General features: G+C 37.2%; 1 protein-coding gene across 14 annotated transcripts in view; it reads right to left on the bottom strand.

Annotated features, from left to right (window-relative positions):
• Positions 1 to 22,464, bottom strand: part of frmd4a (FERM domain containing 4A) — a 183,991-nt gene that overhangs the window by 25,247 nt on the left and 136,280 nt on the right. For 13 of the 14 annotated variants that reach the window (XM_077193670.1, XM_077193668.1, XM_077193667.1 and 10 more), the window contains exons 2-10: positions 18,596 to 18,661; positions 6,938 to 7,032; positions 6,041 to 6,133; positions 4,085 to 4,169; positions 2,679 to 2,735; positions 2,207 to 2,229; positions 1,094 to 1,177; positions 625 to 690; positions 92 to 149 (exon numbers count right to left, since the gene is read on the bottom strand). In XM_077193670.1, the coding sequence (XP_077049785.1) occupies positions 92 to 149; positions 625 to 690; positions 1,094 to 1,177; positions 2,207 to 2,229; positions 2,679 to 2,735; positions 4,085 to 4,169; positions 6,041 to 6,133; positions 6,938 to 7,032; positions 18,596 to 18,661 (627 nt within the window). Of the gene's footprint in view, positions 1 to 91; positions 150 to 624; positions 691 to 1,093; positions 1,178 to 2,206; positions 2,230 to 2,678; positions 2,736 to 4,084; positions 4,170 to 6,040; positions 6,134 to 6,461; positions 6,541 to 6,937; positions 7,033 to 18,595; positions 18,662 to 22,464 lie in introns of those variants that run through there. The other variant, XM_077193675.1, reaches the window with a different exon arrangement.

Here is a 22,464-nt window from a genome sequence, read left to right as displayed (position 1 = left end):
GTGAGAACATACGTGTGTGTGTGTGTGTGTGTATGTGTGTGTGCACTGACGGATGTACTTATAAATTTCCCCTCCGAGCAGACTGACCCACCTTAACAGCGTAATAATGCACTCCATATGTGGGCATTGACTCCACTACACTCATATAACTGTGAGAGAGAAGAAAGAAGAAATCATTGACAATATGTAATTTATGTTCCATATGCAAACAATTTGCATTAGCAGACAACATGAGGGAGTGGATCTCGGAAGTAGAAAAAGGATTTGGATACTTCAGGCAACCTTAAAATACATGAATGACATTTCTTTAGATACTGAATCAAAAGATCACAAAGAGTTTCCATGATGAAAGTCAATGGACTCCAAAACATTAAATCTCACTCTTGCTCTCTCTGTTTCCAAACATAATGATATTTGAGGTTTATGTCGCCATTGACTTTAATAATAAGGACAAAACTGCTGTGTCTTCTTTTGTGTTCCACAGAAGCAAGAAAGTATTTTTTGGAATGACAGAATTTAGATTTTTGGGTGAACAATCCCTTTAAGGTGAAAAGCATTTGGACACTTTCTGGTCGTCAAACTTAGTGAACATTTTGGACATAACATTCTTTCTCGCTCTCTTACTTGACGATAGCCTGGCCTCTGGACTGTCCGCTTAGCTTCTTATAGTGCTCAATGACCCGGTCCTCACTGCAACACACACACACACATTAGAGGCAACAGATGACAATGTTCATGAGAATGTGGCTGTCAGCCTATTTTAATTCCACAGGAACACGAAACGGACAAGAGTAAGAGCTTACAGATGTACAGAGACACAGCCAATGAAACACAACACCATGAAGGAGATAAGTTCATTCTTAGAACAGGAAGTACACCGGCCTGCTCAATATGAATGTGTGAGTGAGTGAGTGTGTGCGTCTCCGAACGGCAGCATCTGTGAAACACTTCGTTCGCATCAAATAGAATCTGAGGTCAATTATGTTAGCGAATTATTCAAGGGAATCCTTTCCCATGGTGCTCTAAATCACGGAGCAGATACATCTAGTTAATACCTCTTCATTATCAGCTGACAGCTGTGTGTGTCTCTCACCAATATGCGAGCGAAGGGTGCTCCTTCAGTGCTTGTGTAGGCAGTGCAGGCAGTTTCTTCAGATCAGCCCTAGTAACATCATTACTGTAAAAATAACACAAAATGCTCAGAAAGAGTACCACCTAACAGGGCAAAGAATCAGCCAATCAGAATCAATGAACAGCAAGAAGGCGGCAAATGATGAAGAGAAAGAATTAAAGACACGGGGAAAAAAATATAATAAAAAGTATAATAAGAATAATAAGAAATTACTATTATTATCAATAATAAGAATAATAATCTATTATTCATTTTTTTATTACTTATTGTCTGACTTTAATTATTTATCTTTATCAAGCTATGTAAAGAAGAATTAATGATAATAATAATAATTGAAATTGTAATAACAACTGTGTACAAAAATAATAATAATTGTCATATGACTAGTTATAAGCTGCATTTTCAACCAATTTGTGTAAAAACGTTGATCAATTAATAAGTCAAGATTTAGATATTAAAATCTCATTTGATATCACTTCCAGTTAATTTTTTATATGGAAGGTTAAATTGTATAATATCGCTCACAATGTGCTCTGCACATTTTGGCAAAATTAGTAGACTACTAGGGTATTTCACGAAAATAAAATGTGCATATTGTGCCACTCCAAACAGAGAACGACAGAGAGGCTGAGAGGAAGTGTGATAGGAAATAGAGTTGAATAAAACTATCAGACACAGAGTGACAGAGTAAAGCTGGAAGGATGCACATGTGACAGATTTGTAGCTGAGATACTGTGTGTAGAAAGTGTTTCAAGAGAGTGTGTGTGTGTGTGTGTGTAATGGAGAGAGCCAGAGGTTAGTGTGTGTAATTTAACACTGTTTATCCTCTGCATTCCATTTCCTCCCCTCTGTCTCCGTTCCCAGGGCTCACACCCCCATATCTCTCTCATTCCCCCTCTCTCTCCATCTCTCTTGAATCGTGTGCATGTGCTTATGTGGGAAAGAGAGTTTGATATATGCCACAAATTGGATCTGCTTTCACTCTGCAATGACACACTGATAGAAACTTTGATAGTGTGTGCATGTTAAAGGGGGTCAATGGAAGGTGATTCATTCATTCAAAAAGCTTCTTACCTCGTGAAGTCTCCTTTACCTTCCTGTGGGAGAGAAAATGACATATTTTAGAATCAATAATAAGTCTTTGCTGGTAGACAAGAACGCTTGGAAAGATTGTATCCTCTGATACACAGGTGTGTGTGTGTGTCTCATTGGGGAATGCAGTGGCAGCCATCTGGACTGAATCCTTTGAAAGGTCAAACACACATAACATACCTTATACTACAACACCTGGATCACACATACACATCGTAAAGGAAAACCGTATTTCTCTAAAGTACTTCCCTCGTATGATTAACTTACAGTACAAAGGAAACATCCTGTTTTAGATTTAAAATAAAGCACCCTGTCAGGCTGAAATACTGTAGTGACCGGAATATGACTCTATAATGCTTACACGCGTGTGTTTGAGACGTCCTGAACTTCATAAAAGTTCAGCGCAGGGTTCATGAAGGTGCATAAAATGATAAACAGTCCAAAATGATCTTACCTGTAAGATGTAGGAGGCCAGTTCAAACACCACCTCACTGTCCACCTCTATGAGCTCCTGGAGACAGACAGAGAAAAAGAACGAGAGAGTTAGGTTCAGGATTACAGCAGACAGGACAACTCCATTAATCTGCCTCTTATCTTATCTTATCTCTCTCTCTTTTTTAATGACCTGATCTGCTGACTTATCACTGAAGGGTCTATCTAAATCACTTCAGCTATTTCCTGTGTAATCAATAGCAGGACAAAGCCACATACACACACATGGGTTTTTTAGATGAGGGGTTATTGAAGTGTAGGGGGTCTTTACTACTTAAATGACCGATTCAAAACCTTTGCAGAACACAAGAATTTCAGGAATGTCTCTCACAGAAACACACACACACACACACACACACACACACACACACACACACACACACACACACACACACACACACACACACACACACACACACACACACACACACACAGTACTGGCATATATTGGGAAGCTGACTCTAAAGTAGAGTGTGAGCAATGAGCTCATGGTGGGAATGTGTGGTATGCGACAAATGACATTCACAAATACAGAATGTTTTTGGAAGAATTAAACACTTTTTGATACGTTTTAAAACTTAGCAAAAGTTTGGTGTTGGAAAGTTTTTTTCTGTTTTTGAAAAAAAGTCTCTTATGTTCACCAAGGCTGCATTTTTTTGATAATAAATACAGTAAAAAAAATGTAATATTGTGAAATATTGTTGCAATTTAAAATAACTTTTTTCCATGTTAATATATTTTATGATGTAATTTATTCCTGAATTTTCAGCAGTCATTACTCCAGTCTTCAGTGTCACATGACACATGATGATTCTCTAGTGCAGACTTTTGCGTTCCAATCTAAGTAAGCTTAGCTTGGTGCTCAAGAAATTTGTTATCATCATCAATGTTGAAAACAGTTGTGCTACTTAATATTTTTGTGGAAGCTGTGATATATTGTTTTTTCAGGATTCTTTAATGAACAGAAAGTTCAAAAGAACAGCATATTTATATTTTTGCAATAGAAATCTTTATCAAACAATGTCAAAATATATGGTTACTTTTGATCAATTAAATGCAGTTCTTTAAAAAAAAAAGTTTACATACATACGTAAATTTTACACATATGTATATATCATGACATTTTATTTTATGCTGTTTGGTGCCTGAAGGATAGTCGATAGAGAAGAGCTCGGTAATGTGCATGTTTTTATGGTGCCAGAGGCCAATCAGTGTTGTCATGATGTCATTTTCCGGCAGCTCCAGAGTGATTTGTTACATGGAATTTATGGCTAAGATGCTCCAGGAGAACAGATGGAGGTAACAAATGTATGCTAAGGGTAGTAGCTAATACTGCCCTCTAGTGGTAGAGCAGTGACAACAGTTTACCTTATAGATGCAGGACTTTGCATTGAGGAAGAACAACTCTATTGTGGCATTGTCCTTAAGGTAAGAGATGCTTTCAATGTAGAACCTGTTGAAGAGAAAATACACTCAGCAAAAATGGCTAAGTTTAAAGACTGTAGTTTTATATACTACATACACAATAACAATTAACAGATTAAAATTAGTTGTGAATGTGATTAAAAATTGTTCAGTGTGAGTAACCAATTCTGATTTCACTTTAGCAGGTCATTCAATGAACTCACTGAAAAAAAAAAAAAGATTTATTATATACACACTCAAAAACCAATCACCAGAGGGCAACATAAACACTCGCTATATCCTCTTGCTGTCTCCATCCTTCTCAAAACCCACAAAAAGAAAACAATTTCCACTGTACAAGCTTCATTTAGCACTCTGATTAGAGTTAGTGGTAACTACAACAACAAACAAACACATAAGTAATTGTCTCAAAATCAGCATGAATAAATAAGCGGTCTCGGCATGCCAGTTTTCATTTCAGCTGAAGGCTCAAGCCTGTGACATTCACATGTGGACGGTTACACAGACACACACATACATAAATATATGTACAGATGCATGTAATGTATATGACCTTGAACGTACACTGAGGCACACAATGAACTTAAAATGAACCCTACGACACATGACAAAGATATATGCTTTGAATCCATGACTGTGTAAAGAAGTAACTGGCAGTAAAGAAAGAGTTGAAGAGAGAGAGAAAATGAGTGAAAGTAAGAGAGATCAAAGTGATTAAAACAGCATTGACAGCTGGTTTAATTTGAGATGTGAGTGAGACAGAGTCTTAAACGCATCAAAGACTTTAGCTCTCTCCAATCAATAGCCCATTCACAGGCAGAAAGGATAACACACATACACACTGATGTACACAGGACATCATGCATGCATTAAAACGGGGCCTTCACACTAATTCAAACTGCACTGACGTGCAATAGCTCAAGCAGAAGACTTACAACTACGCATGCAGCATTTAAAGCAAAATGCATGCGTGCGTATGCGTGCATTTAAGTGTTTGTGTCTGTGTGTGACCCAGAAAAGCAAAGTGATGCAAGTGGAATAGACTGAAAGAAAGAAAAGCAATCCAAATGTGTCCCAACAATTGCTGAGCTATTTTAATGCGGAGCTTGACAGCAATAAACCAGCATCTACCCACAGCGAGGGTGGTGATGTATGACTGTGTGCTGATTGCGACTTACACGGTAAAATACTGCGAGGGAGCAAACAAATTTGCCCACTATAACTCTCTCGCACACACACAGAGTCATACAAACACACATGAGCAATACATATACTGGGTTGCTCTTTGTATTGGTCATATTTCGAAGCAGATGCAATTCAAATATAAAAATGAAACAACCCTCCCAGCAGATATCTGCTCATGCCCTGCAATTCAAACACAGTCTGATTAACACGCTGCTGTTGCCATGGTGCTCAAATTGCTTGGGGTGTTAATGAGAGGAATGGTGGATTCTGATTGGCTAAGTTCTCTGTAACTGCTAGTGAGCTGTGGTTTACTGACCCCGCTAATTTAAAAGAATAAACAAACACAGACACAACCCCTCTCCCCCGATACGAAAATACTCAGACAGAAGTGGTGACGCCAATTCACTCATAAAGTGTTGTTTTTTTTTAAGCAACTGTGATTTTTTGTTTAATGTAATAAGAACATTATATTTATTTATACAATATTAGTTCTTTCTGGTTCTTGAATCTGATTGGCTGAGATCAGCTGTATCAGCACTGGAGCTCTTTCAGCGTCTGTATCACTCCGTTTGCGGTGACTCATGGCGGTCGAGCAAATCCACTATATTTTCATTTTTGATAATTCGTAGGCGCAATCAAACGTCCAATTTGATGCTTAAAAACGCAGCTCGACGTGACACGTGTTTATTGTGTTTTTTATGCCATTGTACTTACCTTACGCAGAAGTACAGCACAATGGGTCCAGATTTCTTGGGAAACTCATGTTCCAGCACACGACGATCTAACTGCAACCAGCTGAAATGACCCCTGAAACACAGCCCAAGAGAAATGACTGATAGTATCCGCTACAGCAACCGGAAAATCTTGCATCATCTTACAATGTCTCATTCATAGTACCACATAACGTTAAAAAACATCATGTGAAAAATGAGCCACAAGAGGGTAGTTTTATGTTCAAGATGTCATCACATGTGCATTTTCATGCATAATTTAGTCAGTGATGACAAAAACAAAAGCACTCAGGGAAGTATTGCATTGATATATGAAATACTGATGCTAGTCTTAGCAAGTACCACTGACAAGCAACAACACAATGTGTTTTAAATTGTATTTGTATAGGAAAATTTGAACTCACACTGTGTGTGCACTTGTTTCTGACAGAAATCCATTTGTCTATTTGCATGTTGTCCTTGGCGACTGCAAACTGTCAACCCCTTGTTGGGAAGGATCAGCGGGCGGATCAAAGGTCACCAGACAACATTTCAAAATCTTTGAAAACTACAAATAACACATTTCCCCAAGCACACTAGCAGCGAGAACAGACGTGATGCTGCTCTTAAGTGTGCCTTAAAGAAATCATGCGAAGATACGTCTAACAAATGCCGCACAGCGGTAGGTCACACTGTGTAGGACTAAATGAAAAGCTGGTTGTCGCAGAAAGTGAAGAAGGGAGAAAGAGGGAAGCCAATCATCTCCTGTGGCATTATCACAGCATGCTCACTCATTCAGTCAGAGAGCTGAACTATTCATGACTACAGCTTCATCTGACAGTCTTTTCTCATAGGTTAGAGGCATGTGTAGTATTTCATCGGATGTGTTGGGTATACGTACGTCTCATCTACGTAAGAGATTCCAAAATATTCCTTCTCCTTCAGGTTGAAATGGGACGCCACCAGGTCTAGAAGATCCTTCGCCATTAGCTTGGGCTGAGAGAGACAGAAGAAAAAAAAGAAGTTAGGTTTCATCACGAAAGAGATCTTTTCTTTCAGAACATTCACCCAGAGAAAAACACCCAGATACACACACACACAAGGTCAACGAGTTGGCAGGCTGTGAGCATCGTATTCTGATGAGTATTGATGCACTGCAGTGACTCTGCAATTTTATGCCAACTCTGTCTGCAGTCTGTGTGTTGCATCTTGAACAGAACCTGATTTGCTGCAAAAGTAATGTCCAAAATATGCTCATACAACTGGCATATTTGCTCTTAAGAAGGAAAATCGTTTTGATGGTTCTCAATAACGAACTACAAAGGTTTTCGACTTAGCAATGACACACAACCAGAACATTCTGGAAAACTGAGAGACACACCAGTTGTCAAGCTGTCTATGATTCTGCAAGCTTGGGGCTTCCCTGTGTGTGAGTGTAAGTGAGTGTAAAGTGTGTGTCAGAGCCAGTGTGTGGTAAACCATGGGTGTGTCACTGGCTTTGAGCGTAGACACTAAAATCACTGGCATCTTGGGATATCTCTGTACTGCTTCCCAACCAATAAACCATCATCAACACAATCTTTATGTCTATGTCTATACAAACATGCATATTAAAAGTTTGGAGTCTGTAAGATTTTTTTTAATGTTTTTTTAAAGAAGTAACTTAGCTCACAGAGTCTGCATTTATTTGATCAAAACTACAGTAATATCACTTTTCTTTTTTTAATATATTTTAAAATGTAATTTTAATCAGTGTAACATGATCCTTCAGAAATCATTCTTATATGATGATTTGCTGCTCAAGAAACATTTCTTATAATTATCAATGTTGAAAACAGTTGTGCTGCTTAATAATTATTTGATGATTAGATAGTTCAAAAGAATAGCATTTATTTGAAATAGAAATCTTATGTAACATTATTAGGGGTGGGATAAAATATCGATAGGGCCAATAAATCTTTCTCTCTTTCTGTATAATTATAGGATTGTCTAGCAATATATTGATTATCGCAGAATTGCTGTATCATGAATCATGATATTATCTGTACCGTGAGCCATGTATCATGTATCGTATCATCAGCCATGTATCATGTATTGTATCGTGAGCCATGTATCATGTATCGTATCGTATCGTGAGGTACACTGTGATTCCCACCCCTAATTATAAATGTCTTTACTGTCACTTTTGATAAATTCAATGTGTCCTTGCCGAATGTACTGACCCGAAACTTTTGGATGGTATTGAATGTTTTGCTGTGTATGTATATGTTTTAAATTTATTCACTTATTCTTTACAAAATTATATGTTAATAAAAAAAATGACAAAAGTAACAAGCACTGAAAAGAGTCATCAAATCAAATCAAATTAAAACAAGATGTGATTGTGCACTTGTTATGCACAAACATTGTGTGCATGAGCCTGTCTTCAAACACTTTAATTACTGTTTCGGTTTCAACACAGACCATTCTGAATTAAAAGCACACATAAATACACACACACACACACACACACACACACACACACACACACACACACACACACACACACACACGCACGCACGCACGCACGCACGCACGCACGCACGCACACACACACACACACACACACACACACACACACACACACACACACACACACACACACACACACACACACACACAACCCTCTTTATAAGCCAGCCCACCCACACACCCTAAAAATAGCACAGCAAAATCTGGAGCAAAAGTACAATCACTGCCACAACCTCTGCTAACAGAAAGAAAGAAAGAAAGAAAGAAAGAAAGAAAGAAAGAAAGAAAGAAAGAATTTGTAAAATTACAAGATCATCATTATTTTGTTGTGTATTATTACATTTTAAATTGTAATGTAAGCAAAACCCCAATAATAGACCTTATTAAACAGAAAATATCAACAAAATAGTTCAATCCAAGTAAGAAAGAACTATTGCTGTCAATATTATCATGTGCTATGTATTTTTATTTACTCATTAGAGCAGCAATTCCCAAACTTTTTTCTCAACCGAACCCACTTTTGATAAGATAACAACACACTTGCATATTTACAGTTCACTGATGTTGGTAAAAAGTCCCAGAAACATATATTTTTTTTAGTTTAGTGTTGTTTTATTATCTAAATTCATTTAAACGTTACATATTTAGATTTAATTATTAGCTTTTTTATCAACTCACAAAGCCCCCTTGAGTTCCCTTGAGCCTTTCCTTTCTGATTCACTACCCTCCCTTCAGGACAGATCTCAAAAACCCAGCTTTCAGCAAGACATCTTGTTTTAGATATTCTTTTATGGCGTTAACGTTGTGGTTATTCACACATGAACCAATCAGTATTTTATGAGATTCTTCACCTCTCCCACCTTCTTCAGGTGAGACATGCAACTCTTTACCACATAAATCAAGTGGCACATTTAATCTCATCATTCAAAGCAACATGGTGTGAAACAGCCTGCTTCCTCAATTAGCCAAAGCGACTGTGTAAGTGTGTGTCTGCGGTAAGAAGAGGAAGTGGGTTTAACATGGCTGCTATCTTCAATCTTGACCCATTTGTGGCGGTGTATGTGTGTTTGTGCAGTTGAGAAAATGAAAAGAGCTAAAACTCAAGCCATATAAATTTTCTTAAAGAATGACAGTATATTCTATCTCTTTCCGCATCATTCTCTCTCTGTTTAGCCTCCAGACTTGATTATGACAGTAACTGATATAATAATGTGTTCAGACTCTTTGAAATGTGAAGATAAGAAGGATAAAGCAGTATTAATATCCTGTTAGTGTGCACTGTGGGCCATCAATATGAGCGCTATATGGTTTTAACAGATTTAATGTGGGATGGCTATCATCTCCTCTCTGCCATTACACTTACAAAGGTTGATGCAAATCACAGACACACGTTTCCACATGGAGAAGCATGTGATAGCGCATGTGGCTGTGAGGAAGAATATCCGGACGGTTGTGATTTAATATCATTAAACAGTGGGTGTAGGATCAGGACGGAAGAGCGATGACAAGAACATGCGCCGTAAGGTCTCATCAGGTCTAGATCACAGAGATGAGAGATGAGTCAGCTTTCATCACACAGAATGACTTCAACACAATGTAACGCTAGTGTTTTAGTTGAGGATGGATCACTGTTATAACATGTTATCTGACCAAGAATACAGACTAAATACTGCCCTACTTGTACACTGTAAAATAACAGAATTCACATCTGAAGCTGCATTCATACAAAAAGGTGCATTTATAGATAATGCATGTTTACTCCAAAACAGCCAGTATAAATGCATTTATGAAGGAGGTGCAAGCATGGGAATAAATGGGTCCATTCCAAAACAAAGTGAGAGGCCTTGATGCCTTCCTTGTTGGATTTTAGTTTTCACCGAGATTGTAGCAATACCTTCTGTAATTGCTTTTTCCCCAATGAATGTATATGATTGATTTAAAAGTTGGCCAAAAAAGTATGTAAGTGGTATATAGTGAATCTAGGTAAGTATTTAGTCTAAAACTCAGCCCTTTAAGAACCAAATTGCTTACCACAGCTATGCAGACATTACACAGATCTAATTAGCCCTAGGAATGAGTCACGATTTTCGAATATTTGATTAGTTGATTTTATTATAGAATATCGAATAGGTTGTGCGATTATTCTCTATAAAAAATCCCCATGTTTTCGGTTCTGATGCGGTGACACGTTCATGTAACCAGAGGGTGGCAATGCCAAAAATGCATCTAAAAGCTGTCAATCAACTCTCAGACAACAGAAGAAGATACACATTGTCTTACACCAGAGCATGTGAGCGGAGTGGTAATATTTCCTCCAGAGCGGAGAGCGCATTTATGAAGATTACGCACGCTCGCTCAGAACGCCCGCACTGGTTAGAAAATATGTGAAATAAGTAGGGCTGCCCGTGCACGACTAAAGTTTTTTTTCTAGTCAACTAGTAGTAGTTAATTTAAGCAATTACTCTAATCACATACTTATATTGATTTAATTACTTATATATATATGGGAGAGAATGCTAAACCATAATGAGCGTTTTGGTAATATATTGCCTGTTCCGTATCTCAACGCACGCATAAAGCTGGCCACAAAAAAATGCCAAAAGTAATGATTATGCATGAAACATTTGAAATTTTTAATAAACTAGTGTTTTCTGTCAGTGTCGGCTGCAAAGATAAAGTTGACGATGGTGATTCGCTATCTTCGCAGTAGTGAACGCGCCTATAGAGAGAAATGCACACTTCATACGAATTTCATTCGCAGCCCATTTCTTTTAGTTTTTAATTGTTTTGTTTAAAAGTAGACATTTCAAGCATTCTATAGATATACTGTACTTGTCAGGTCTGTGTGGCAAGTATCTTATACGCTGAGTTTCAGTTCATTTATGAGACGCACTCCAGTTCACGCGCCGGCACCTTCGTGTTCCTGATTATATTGTCTACTATATTTGCTTCTTATTTATTAATCCAGGCAATTTGTTGATGAAACACTGATTAAAATGAAGATACAATTTATACAAAACGAAATTCACTTTAAAGAAAGGCTTTCTACAAAACTCAAAATCATGTCTGACCCATTCCAAATGTTTTTCGATATATTGGGCATCTTATGATCCTATCTTACTCATCTCATGTGGTTCCATTTTCATATAATCAACATAGATGAAATAAATAAAAAAAACCATTAAATTATTAAACATAATTATGAAACGTATGTTTTAGTTTTTATTCATTTATGTTTAAGCGTCACACCGCTCCACTTTGCTCACATGCTCTGGTGTGTAGCCTATACGATTTTATACGATAGCGATTTTCAAATAATAATCGAATAATATCTTTGATCTTTGAATTTTTTAATTTTATTTTTGCTTGAAATGCCCATCCCTACTTAGCCCTATCGCCTAACGATTACAGCCCCATTGACTCCCTGTGCCAATGCATTGATGAAGTAAACAGTTGGATGTGCCAAAACTTTCTTCAGATAAACAAAGACAAAACTGAAGTCATTGCGTTTGGAAACAAAGATGAAGTTCTCAAGGTGAACGCATACCTTCACTCTAGGAGTCAAACAACTAAAAATCAAGTCAGGATTCTTGGTGTGTCTCTAGAGTCAGACTTTAGTTTCAGTAGTCATGTCAAAGCAATAACTAAATCAGCATACTATCACCTGAAAAATATTGCAAGAATTAGATGCTTTGTTTCCAGTCAAGACTTGTGCATGCTTTCATCACCAGTAGGGTGGATTATTGTAATGGACTCCTCACTGGCCTTTCCAAAAAGACCATAAGACAGTTGCAGCTCACACAGAACGCTGGTGCCAGGATTCTGAGCAGAACCAGAAAATATGAACATATCACACCAGTCCTCAGGTCTTTACACTGGCTTCCAGTTACATTTAGGATTGATTTTAGAGTATTATTACTGGTATAAATCACTCAATGGCCTAGGACCTCAATACATTGCAGATATCCTCAGTGAATATAAACCCAACAGATCACTCAGATCATTAGGATCACATCAGCTAGAAATACCAAGGGTTCACTCTAAGCATGGTGGGTCTGCTTTTAGCTATTATGCCAGCCTCAGCTGGAACCAGCTTCCAGAAGAGATCAGATGTGCTCCTACAGTAGTCAAAACACATCTGTTTAGCTGTGCATTTACTGAATGAGCACTGTGCCACTGTTCATCCGACTGTTTGTACTGTATTTTATTTTTTATTCTAAACTGTTTTAATTATTCTGATTTCTATTGATTATTTTAATTTCTTCTATATAAAGCACTTTGAATTACCATTGTGTATGAAATGTGCTATATAAATAAACTTGCCTAAGGTACTTTTAGTGTATTATTTAGCACCTATATAACTTCTTTAAAAGTCTTCTTTAAGAATTACCAATTTTGCTCTTGTAAAACTTGTAAGTTCCTCACAGACACAGGGCTCGACACCAATGATTGCCAGATGGATCGAATACTACATTGTTCTCTTTCATGTCTTCTTACACTTGAACAAACAAATTCAGACAAAATTATGTCAAAATGCCCGGTGAGTATCCTAGTAAACATAGTTGGTTAATGTCTTAGTGAATGTAAACAGTTGAGAAATAAAGCACACGTGTAACACTATATTTGATCCAGGCATTGGGTCTTAAATTGACTGCAGCCTAATATTCCTGCTGCTGTTTGTTTTTAATGTTTTAATCAAACAACAAAGGGCAATAAAAAAAAAATCACTCACTGCTCTTGACTGAATAAATTTTATAACTTTAATAAGGAGTAATCTATACTTAATTTATTCAGTGAAGAATATGCAGTTCTATTTTACATCTGATTAATTTATTTAATTTCTGTACCTGATAACTACTGTTAGACTTACCTAAAAAAACGGAAAAGCAATGTTTATTTCATTTGAATATTTGTTCTATTGTATTTATTTGTGGTATTGCTCATGAGTTGATTATTTGTTTACTTGTCTTTAATAATATTCAAAATGTGTTTTAGTTAGGCTAGTAGTTTTTGCTGTGGTATCAAAATTGGAATCAATAATTGTGAAATTTGGTGTCATAAACTTAAGGTTGCATGGCTCAAACACAATGAAAACAATAACCATTTTAATTAATTCATTTATTTATTACTTTTTTGTGGTGGGGGCGGGGCCAGTGAAAATTTTGGCAGGGCAAGTAAAAATTGTTGTTTGATAAAAATCCTTAGCATTGAACCTTGCAGAAATTGTAAATTAAAAGTACATCTGAGAAGAAGGATCGAACTAGAACACGAGAGAACCTAACAGCATCTGCTTTGACTCACCATGGAAAATGATGAACACGATGAACACATAAACGCATATAATTCACAAAATTACAGTCTGTTGGGACAGGTGGGAGATGCTAACGAGCAGTTAGACAGCTGAAAAACAGAGCAAGCTTATCCAAAAATATGAACAAGAATGTTGGCAGCTGTTTTTGTATGTCAAAACTTCATGTCAAAACTGCAAACAGGAAATAAAAAAAGGAAACACAAAATAATTTATCTCCGTTAAAGCCAATATAGACTGCATATTTTCAACAGCCTTGTATGCAAATAAGACTAAAGATGATGATACAGCAAAGTTCAGTCTATAACGGGACTATAAAATCATCAGATGATGTTGCCAGTCGCACAGTGCAAGATCATCCACGATAACATTCAGTTCAATGGTACATTGCCTCTAATGAGATGAGGAAGAAGAAAGGAAGAGGAGGCAGTTAAATGAGGCTCCAGAAAGATCCAATAGTCATCCGTAAAACCGAACCAGTCAAGTATTTCACCACTGCATGTGTAAGATGTTTTACAACTTAAAGTGTTGTCACACAGTAAATTAAAACACCATCTAGTCCAGTTTCTAGTCACCATCTAGTCCCATGATCAGTGTTATTTTAGTGTTTTATCAGTGTTATTTAACTAATATTATATCATAGTTTTCAATATTCAATTTTTTTTTTTATATTTTGTTTAAATTTTGTTGTGTGTTTTGTCATTTATATTCTTTTTTTAATGAAAAAAAATATTTGGTTTATTGTTTGTATTACTATCTAAGTTTGTATTTAAGTTTCTCATAAAGAAGTCACATTTTTATTTTATTTTAATGAAGTCAATCTGTGACATTTAGATTCTCAATTGGACAAATGTATTTCCACCAAGCGAATTTGCAAGTCTCCAAACATCAAATTCAACACATATTTTTTGCGTACATGTTCTTTCACATGCATATGAATGTAACTGTACAGAATGCCAAATTTAGTGTGACCGCCCCTTTAGTTATCACAGAGTCCTGTAGGTACATCAACATAACTCCTCTTACAGAAAAATCGAAGAGCTGCTCAAGGAACATGCAGAACAAAACTAACTTGGAATAACACCAGAATTCTCAATGGCCTGATTAACATACACAACCTTCTCCAGAACATCTGCCCACATGGAGGAAGAAAAAGAGGAGAAAAAGAGTCAGAGAGCAGAAAGAATAGGCTAAATCTTTAATCCAATGCTCAAAGAACATATATCTAAGCACTCATGATTAAAGTAGGACAAATGTGTAAAGATTATGGAATAAGCGTTTCTGCAACAGCTCAATAAATCATAAACTGAAGAGAGAGTGGGGGAAATACAGGAAATACTGCCTTGTTTTTAATATCTTCTCCTCTCCCTCTGCCTCATCCCTTCTTTATTTTCTATCTCTTCCTGGAAATCCCTTCTTTTCCTCTCCCTCATCCTCTTACCTGTTTGTTAAGGACTCTCTCACCTCCTCTCCTCCTTTCTCTGTTTATCAGACCATAACTGCAACCGCAATCAACTCAACCAGCGTTTCAGAGGAGAGAAAGAGAGTGTGTGGAAAATTAGAGATGGAGAAGGCAGAGGAATTACATATCTCCAACTATGATGGAGTTTAAACTCGATTGGAGTCTAAAGGAATCAGGTCACCTAACTGCATCTGACAGACAGGAGAGAGGAGAGAGAGAAGAGAGAGAGAGAGAGAAGAGAGAGAGAGAGAGAGAGAGAGAGAGAGAGAGAGAGAGAGAGAGAGAGAGAGAGAGAGAGAGAGAGAGAGAGAGAGGAGAGAGAGAGAGGGAGAGAGAGAGAGAGAGAGAGAGAGAGAGAGAGAGAGAGAGAGGGAGAGAGAGAGAGAGAGAGAGAGAGAGAGAGAGAGAGAGGAGAGAGAGAGAGAGAGAGAGAGAGAGAGAGAGAGAGAGAGAGAGAGAGAGAGAGAGAGGGGGCCTTCAGCAGAGCTGGAACGGTACTGTCACGACTGTGCCCTGACCGTCAATCTGTACAAAACCAGAGCCATGGTGTTCCAGAAGAAGGCCAGATCTCAGGGACACAATGCTATAAAGTCACGATGCGGCCACTTAAAATGACCCATTAAAACCTGAATCAAATTATATAATTCAATAATAAAACCAATTATGTTATATTGATGTGAAATTTGGGGATCAGTACAAAATGTAAAAAATTGGGATAAAACACCAGTAGAAAAATTACAATTGGAAATTGCCAACAATATTTTAGGGGTTCACCGAAACACATCCGCTGCCGCCTGCAGGGCTGAGCTAGGCTTGTACCCGCTGAACATTGAGATCCAGAAGAGATGTGTTCAGTTCTGGCATCACCTCCATCAGTCCAATATAAAGCCCTCCTCGCCAATGAAACCTCAGCAGAACCTCATCCTCTAAACACACTCGCTCTTCAACTCGTCCATCAGACTACACCCCCCATTGACCACAGCTACAGCCCCAAAACTATTGTTAAAGATATACACACACATCTAAAAGACACTCATGTTCAATCACTAAAAGCTCATTTTGACCTCCAGAATAAACTCCAATGTTACTCGACCCTCAATAGAACCACTAAATTGCCCAGTTATCTATTTATTAAACATTTTAAAGAAAGACAAATCCTCTCCAAATACAGATTAAGCGACCACGATCTAGAGATAGAGAGAGGAAGACATAGACAAACATGGAGAGAGAGAGAGCAGAGGATCTGTAGACACTGTGATCTACAGCACATAGAGGATGAGGAACACTTTCTGCTCTTCTGTCCCAAATATACCGATATAAGAGAAACTTTTCCGCCCAAATTTGAAGCCTTGATCCCATCATTCTATGAACTGAGTGACACTGAAAAAATGTCCTTCTTACTCGGAGAAGATGTTAATACAGCTGCACTAGCGGCTAAATATGTGCTAGCTATTCACAACGCCAGAAACAGCTAATTCTCTGGAGTGATCAAATGTATTTATTTATCTATTTATTAAGATAGATTGTTTTTATTTATCTATCTATTTACAATGCTACATATGACATGATTTATACATATATGTTTACTGTTTGTTTTATTATTTATATATAATATGTTGATGCTTTGGCAACATTGTGTTACACAGTCATGCTAATAAAGCTAATTTGAAATTGACATTGAGAGAGAGAGAGAGAGAGAGAGAGAGAGAGAGAGAGAGAGAGAGAGAGAGAGAGAGAGAGAGAGAGAGAGCATGAAAGAAAGTAAGACAAAATGAATAGAATTGAGCAGGACAGTAAAAAACTAAACAGAAGAGAATAAAACAGACTTAAAGAACAGATTTTTTTATGCAGGATAAAAAAATAGAACATAAGAAGAGAACAAAACAAAAGACAATAGGACATATTAGAACCAAACCAGTTTTGTTATTGTTAATCAAAACATTTTTTCCCGTTAATTCAAATAAAGCTGAAATAAAATAATAATTAGATGAAAAATTTTAATTTAAACTTGTTGCCTTGGCAAGTAACTGAAATAAAATAAGACATTAAAAATAAAAATTTAAGAAAGCAATAAGGTACGAGAGGCTGTGTTGTATCATGAATAAGTCACGGCTGAAGTGGCGTTAATAAATGCACGATATATCAGCCACCATATCGGTATCGGGCAATATGTTCATTTTTAATGTTATCGTTATCGGCCCGATGAGAAAATTTGGCCGTTATATTAAAGCCAATAAATAATGGATTATTTCCTACAGCTGAGACACTTCAGATGCATTAATGGTCAAAATTTTCATATTGGAGCATCTCTAATAAATACTACAATGACATAAAAATAAAGAAAAGAACAGACAGAGGGAATAAAATAAGAACAGAATGAAAAAAATAGAATAGAATAAAACAAAAAACAGAATAGAAAAGAATATTGCATGACAGAACAAGACAGAGGAGAGTAGAATAATAAAATAGAAATGTATTCTGTATGTGTTCAGTGACTGAGATTACCTCGTGATTAGGGTTTTCCTGAGAAAGTTCACATGAGTGTGAGTGTTGAGGAAGTTGTGCTATGTTCTGTTTATATTGAGGTCTGAGCAGGGCTGATGGGGCATGGGAGACAGACAGTGCTGTTATGGAAACTGAACTCATCCTGAGAGAAGATGTTTGCGTTCTGATTTATGGAGTGTTTTGGGTCGGAGGGGGTCGCTGTATGCCTGATTTGAGAACCTGCTGGTTTGGGTCGTTATGGGAACCAAAACCTGCCAGACTGACTATTAGTAGTAATGATGTTTAAAATACACTTGGGAGACCGACATATGCATACACATATGATTGAGTTCAAGTCAGAGTGACCTAATCTCAGAGTCTCTTTGGCCATGAAATCGGAGATGGGCATAAAGGAGTCATTTTACACCTACACACAGAGCAAACATTCAAACTCATACATGCACAGACCGATAAAGATCCACCTATTTCCACAAGACATTAATTATGTCTCAGAGGAACAATGAGGATTTCCCTTCCCAGACAAACGAGAGGAAACCTCAGGCCTTGCCACAAAAACATGCACTAAAACTTCACACCTATACATATAATGTTAACACTACTTAGATATTTCTGCACTAATACTGGACATTGTGCTGTTGGTGAAGCATCATAAAGTCAAACATAATCAATTATCTCAACAAAGCACATCCAAACCAACAATATCACATTTGGGCCATGTTGTACCATTATCTGCATTGTTGTAAAACAAACAAAAAAAGTGTGTTGGGTCTTACCTGTACCAGGAGCTCCAATTTCCTGTCATCCAGGAGATGAACCTGACATCTCCGCCCTTCCGTCATCTGTTGTGGAGAGAGAGAGAGAGAGAGAGAGAGAGAGAGAGAGAGAGAGAGAGAGAGAGAGAGAGATTAATGAAAGCACATTCACCGTAGGGTGAAATCAACTGTAAATACTAGGTCATGGTGACATGACAAAAATAGAAACTCTTTTTTACACACATGCAGCGCGATTCCCAATCAAGCAGCAGAATTCAATCTCTTTCACTCCCACACACATTTAAAGTGAATTATCGCAGACTTCAGCGCTGATGCTGAGTAGCTTGGATTTTTTGTAGGATGTCATAGGTCTTGTTTGATTTAGCCCCTTCTAGTTCTTAAAACATACTGTTAAGTACACATAACTTGGCCACCACCAATCTTTACGAAATTTACTAATCAAGTATTGTAATAAATAAATAAATCAACAAGTAAAAGGCATCTTGTATCACAGAGAACATGCAGATTTTATAGCTGGTCAGACATGAGATAATGACTACTAATTTTCAAATAGTGTTGTTTTAATGTTCTGCACATAGGGCTGGTCCGAATACCATTTTTTAAGCTTCGAAGCTTCGGTAGTAATGAACATCGAATATTCGAAGCTTCGGCGAGAGGGGGCTGAACATATTCTTTTCACTAATAAAGGCAGGAATCCCTGTGTTGGTCTGTCTGTTTGCATTTTGATTATTTCGAGAACCGTTCATCCAACCGACTTCACAAGGGAGTGCAGTGTCGCATTTGGTGCAATATAGATGGACACGCGAGACGCGACACATTCAGAATTAATAAACTTTTAGTCAGCTACAGAACAGCGCGAGCGGGAAGCAGCGCACCTCACGCGGGCAGGGTTTATATGCTCCGAGAACGGACACTCCACTATGATATAAAACGCACACTCACAGGTCTGTTAAATTAAGCAATATTTTTCTGACTAACAAATTACTGACACAGTAAAGGGTAGATTTAAATAAAGAAAAACGAAATTTAAATAAAGAAAAAAATAAATTTAAATAAGGAAAAACGAAATTTAAATAAAGAAAAAAATAAATTTAAATAAAGAAAAACGAAACTTAAATAAAGAAAAACGAAACTTAAATAAAGAAAAAACGAAATTTAAATAAAGAAAAATGAAACTTAAATAAAGAAAAACGAAACTTAAATAAAGAAAAAACGAAATTTAAATAAAGAAAAACGAAACTTAAATAAAGAAAAACGAAATTTAAATAAAGAAAAAACGAAATTTAAATAAAGAAAAAACAAAATTTAAATAAAGAAAAACGAAATTAAGTTAAATTAAAAACGAGATTAATTTAGATTGATAATAACGGGTAAAAGGCTAATACATTTTGTTTCTATTATTCTATTTTCCACAATGTCAAAGCACCGCAGCTTAACCCAAAACACAAGCTCAGGCATGCACTTCGGTCCATACAAACTCCGCTGTTCTGCGCTCTAGCCAGAGAACACTCCCGTTGCAGTTAGGCGTCGGTTCTATTTCTAGCATGCACGCATTTTCCGCGTGGCTCCAGCCGCGCCTGAGACGCGTGTTTCACACAGGCAGTGTGCAAACTCCAACCTGTTAACATGGGAGCTGAAATAAAAACGTACATGCCACACAGCTGAGACGCTCACGCCATGCAGCCAGTGTGTCGCCGGCCTTATTCAAGCGCGAGTGAGAACCGTTTCGCGGGGGATCCCAGGTGTGCAAAAAAAAACGAATATTCGAATGTCAAATTTTCAAATCGAATACCAACCCACTGAACGAATATTCGAATATTCGAATATTCTGGTCCAGCCCTATCTGCACATTGCAATTTTTTTTTTTACTAGTAACATACAAGCAACCACTGTTTATTTTGTTTAGGGTCAAGTTTATCTGTTTAGGGTCAAGTTTATCTGTTTAGGGTCAAGTTTATTTGTTGTAAAAGCTGATACAACAAATACTATAAAACACTTGGGAGAAAATGGGAGTAACATTTACAGAAAATACCACTTTTGTAGTCAAAATTAAAGTCATTAGTTAAAACCAATGGTTACACTTTATTTTTTAAGGTGTCAATATTATAGTGTAGTTATACATTTAAGTACAGAGTAATAATAATTAACTACATGTACTTACTATAGGGTTAGGATGAGGTTTGGTTTAGGGTTAATTACATGTAATTACACATAATTTATAGTTATTACTACAGTAACTTCATGTAACGTGTAACAATGTAATGTTACCAAACTAACATTCTAAAGATTATTTTACAAACAAAAAGAATAAACAGTTCTGCTCATGAATATCTAGCTTAATTGCTTCAAAACGTGCCTCAAACAGACTAGACAAATCAGGACTAATCTAGTCACAAATGTAAACTCCGCATCTTTGGCCATTAAAGGAAAAGTTCACATAAAATTGCAAATTCTGTCATCATTTATGTTGTTCTAAATCTGCATGACTTTTTCTTCATTGGAACACAATAGATGATTTATGGAAAAAATATCCAAATAGTAAATGTCAATAATGTCCAGTGTTGTACAAAAACAGTTAAGGTAGAATTTGAAAGTAGGAACTTTCTTCAGACTATTTTTCCCGTGTGTGTGTGTGTGTGTGTGTGTGTGTGTGCGTGTGCGTGTGTGTTCTGCAGAAGAAAGAAAGTCATAAAGATTTGGAATAATGACAAAATATAATTTTTTGGGTGGACTGTACATTTAAACAATTGCATACGCAACTCAGAACTGCAGTTAACTACATAAAGTCACTTTGTATTGTTTATACGTTATTATGACTATACACATCAGACATAAGCTTCTATCTAGAGATTAGGGCTTACAGCTAATGTTAACACAAAACACACCCTCAACCATGGCTAATTTGTAAAAGAGGGATTGTGCCATGTCAGTCCATATAGATACCTGCACCAGTGCACAATCTGATTAGTGCTTTGATTGCCATCTGTCATGGCGGGGAATGTCTTTTTTTATCAAAGCCAGAAAGGACGGCTCATAATTAATATTAAATTAAGGCCCTGTTTACACGAGAACGATTCTGGGTGAAAACGTAAAAATATTTTATCGGATGTGCCTTTCGTTTACACGGCGACGGCGTTTTGGAGGCTTAAAAACGCAAAAAAGTGAAACCACCCTCCAGAGTGGAAATCTTAAAAACGATCCACCGTCGCGTTCCCATCTAAACAGTAAAAACGCAAATCTGCTCACTGTGGCTCGTGTACGTGTTTACGTCACAGGCATGCGCCATTACAGAAAAATAACCCCAATATGTCGGATTATTTCCAAACGTCGGACCTTCAAGTTGCCATAGCAGCTCTGATAAACATACAAGAGTCTTTTCAGCAGTTGTACAAAATATTCTCAGATATTGGTGTTGTTGTGTCGCAGTGCTTTACATTGCCACCTAGCCGCCTGGAGTGCATACTACATCGAATTTCACACACTTTTGCGTCATCATATGCACGCGGATTTCCCCCCGATAACGCTCGTCTAAACGCAGAATAAAAAGTGATAACGCAACGCCACTTTTGCGTTTTCTCTTCAGATCGTTTCCGTGTAAACATAGCCTAAGTCTGCAGGAAAAAAACAAAACCACGCTAACATCACAGTTTCCTCCAGGCTAAATTGAGAGTGTGCAGTGCCTTCAGAAGTCCTCACACTGTGACAACCATGGTCCAGACGCACTCAAATTACGAAACATGTTTAGAGTTACTATCGTCTGCACACTCCAATCGTTTGATCTCAAATCACTACTTGCTCCCACTCACTTTCCATTCAGTCTCACACACAATTTTTCAGAGTGTTTACTTAAGATTGCTGCTCCTGTGCCA

This window comes from Siphateles boraxobius, unplaced genomic scaffold (genome assembly GCF_051911475.1).
Source record: "Siphateles boraxobius isolate OS27281-9 unplaced genomic scaffold, OSU_SipBor_1 31, whole genome shotgun sequence".
NCBI lineage: Eukaryota > Metazoa > Chordata > Actinopteri > Cypriniformes > Leuciscidae > Siphateles > Siphateles boraxobius.
The sequence above is the reverse complement of the archived record's forward strand: the minus strand, read 5'-3'. Positions and strand labels throughout refer to the sequence as shown.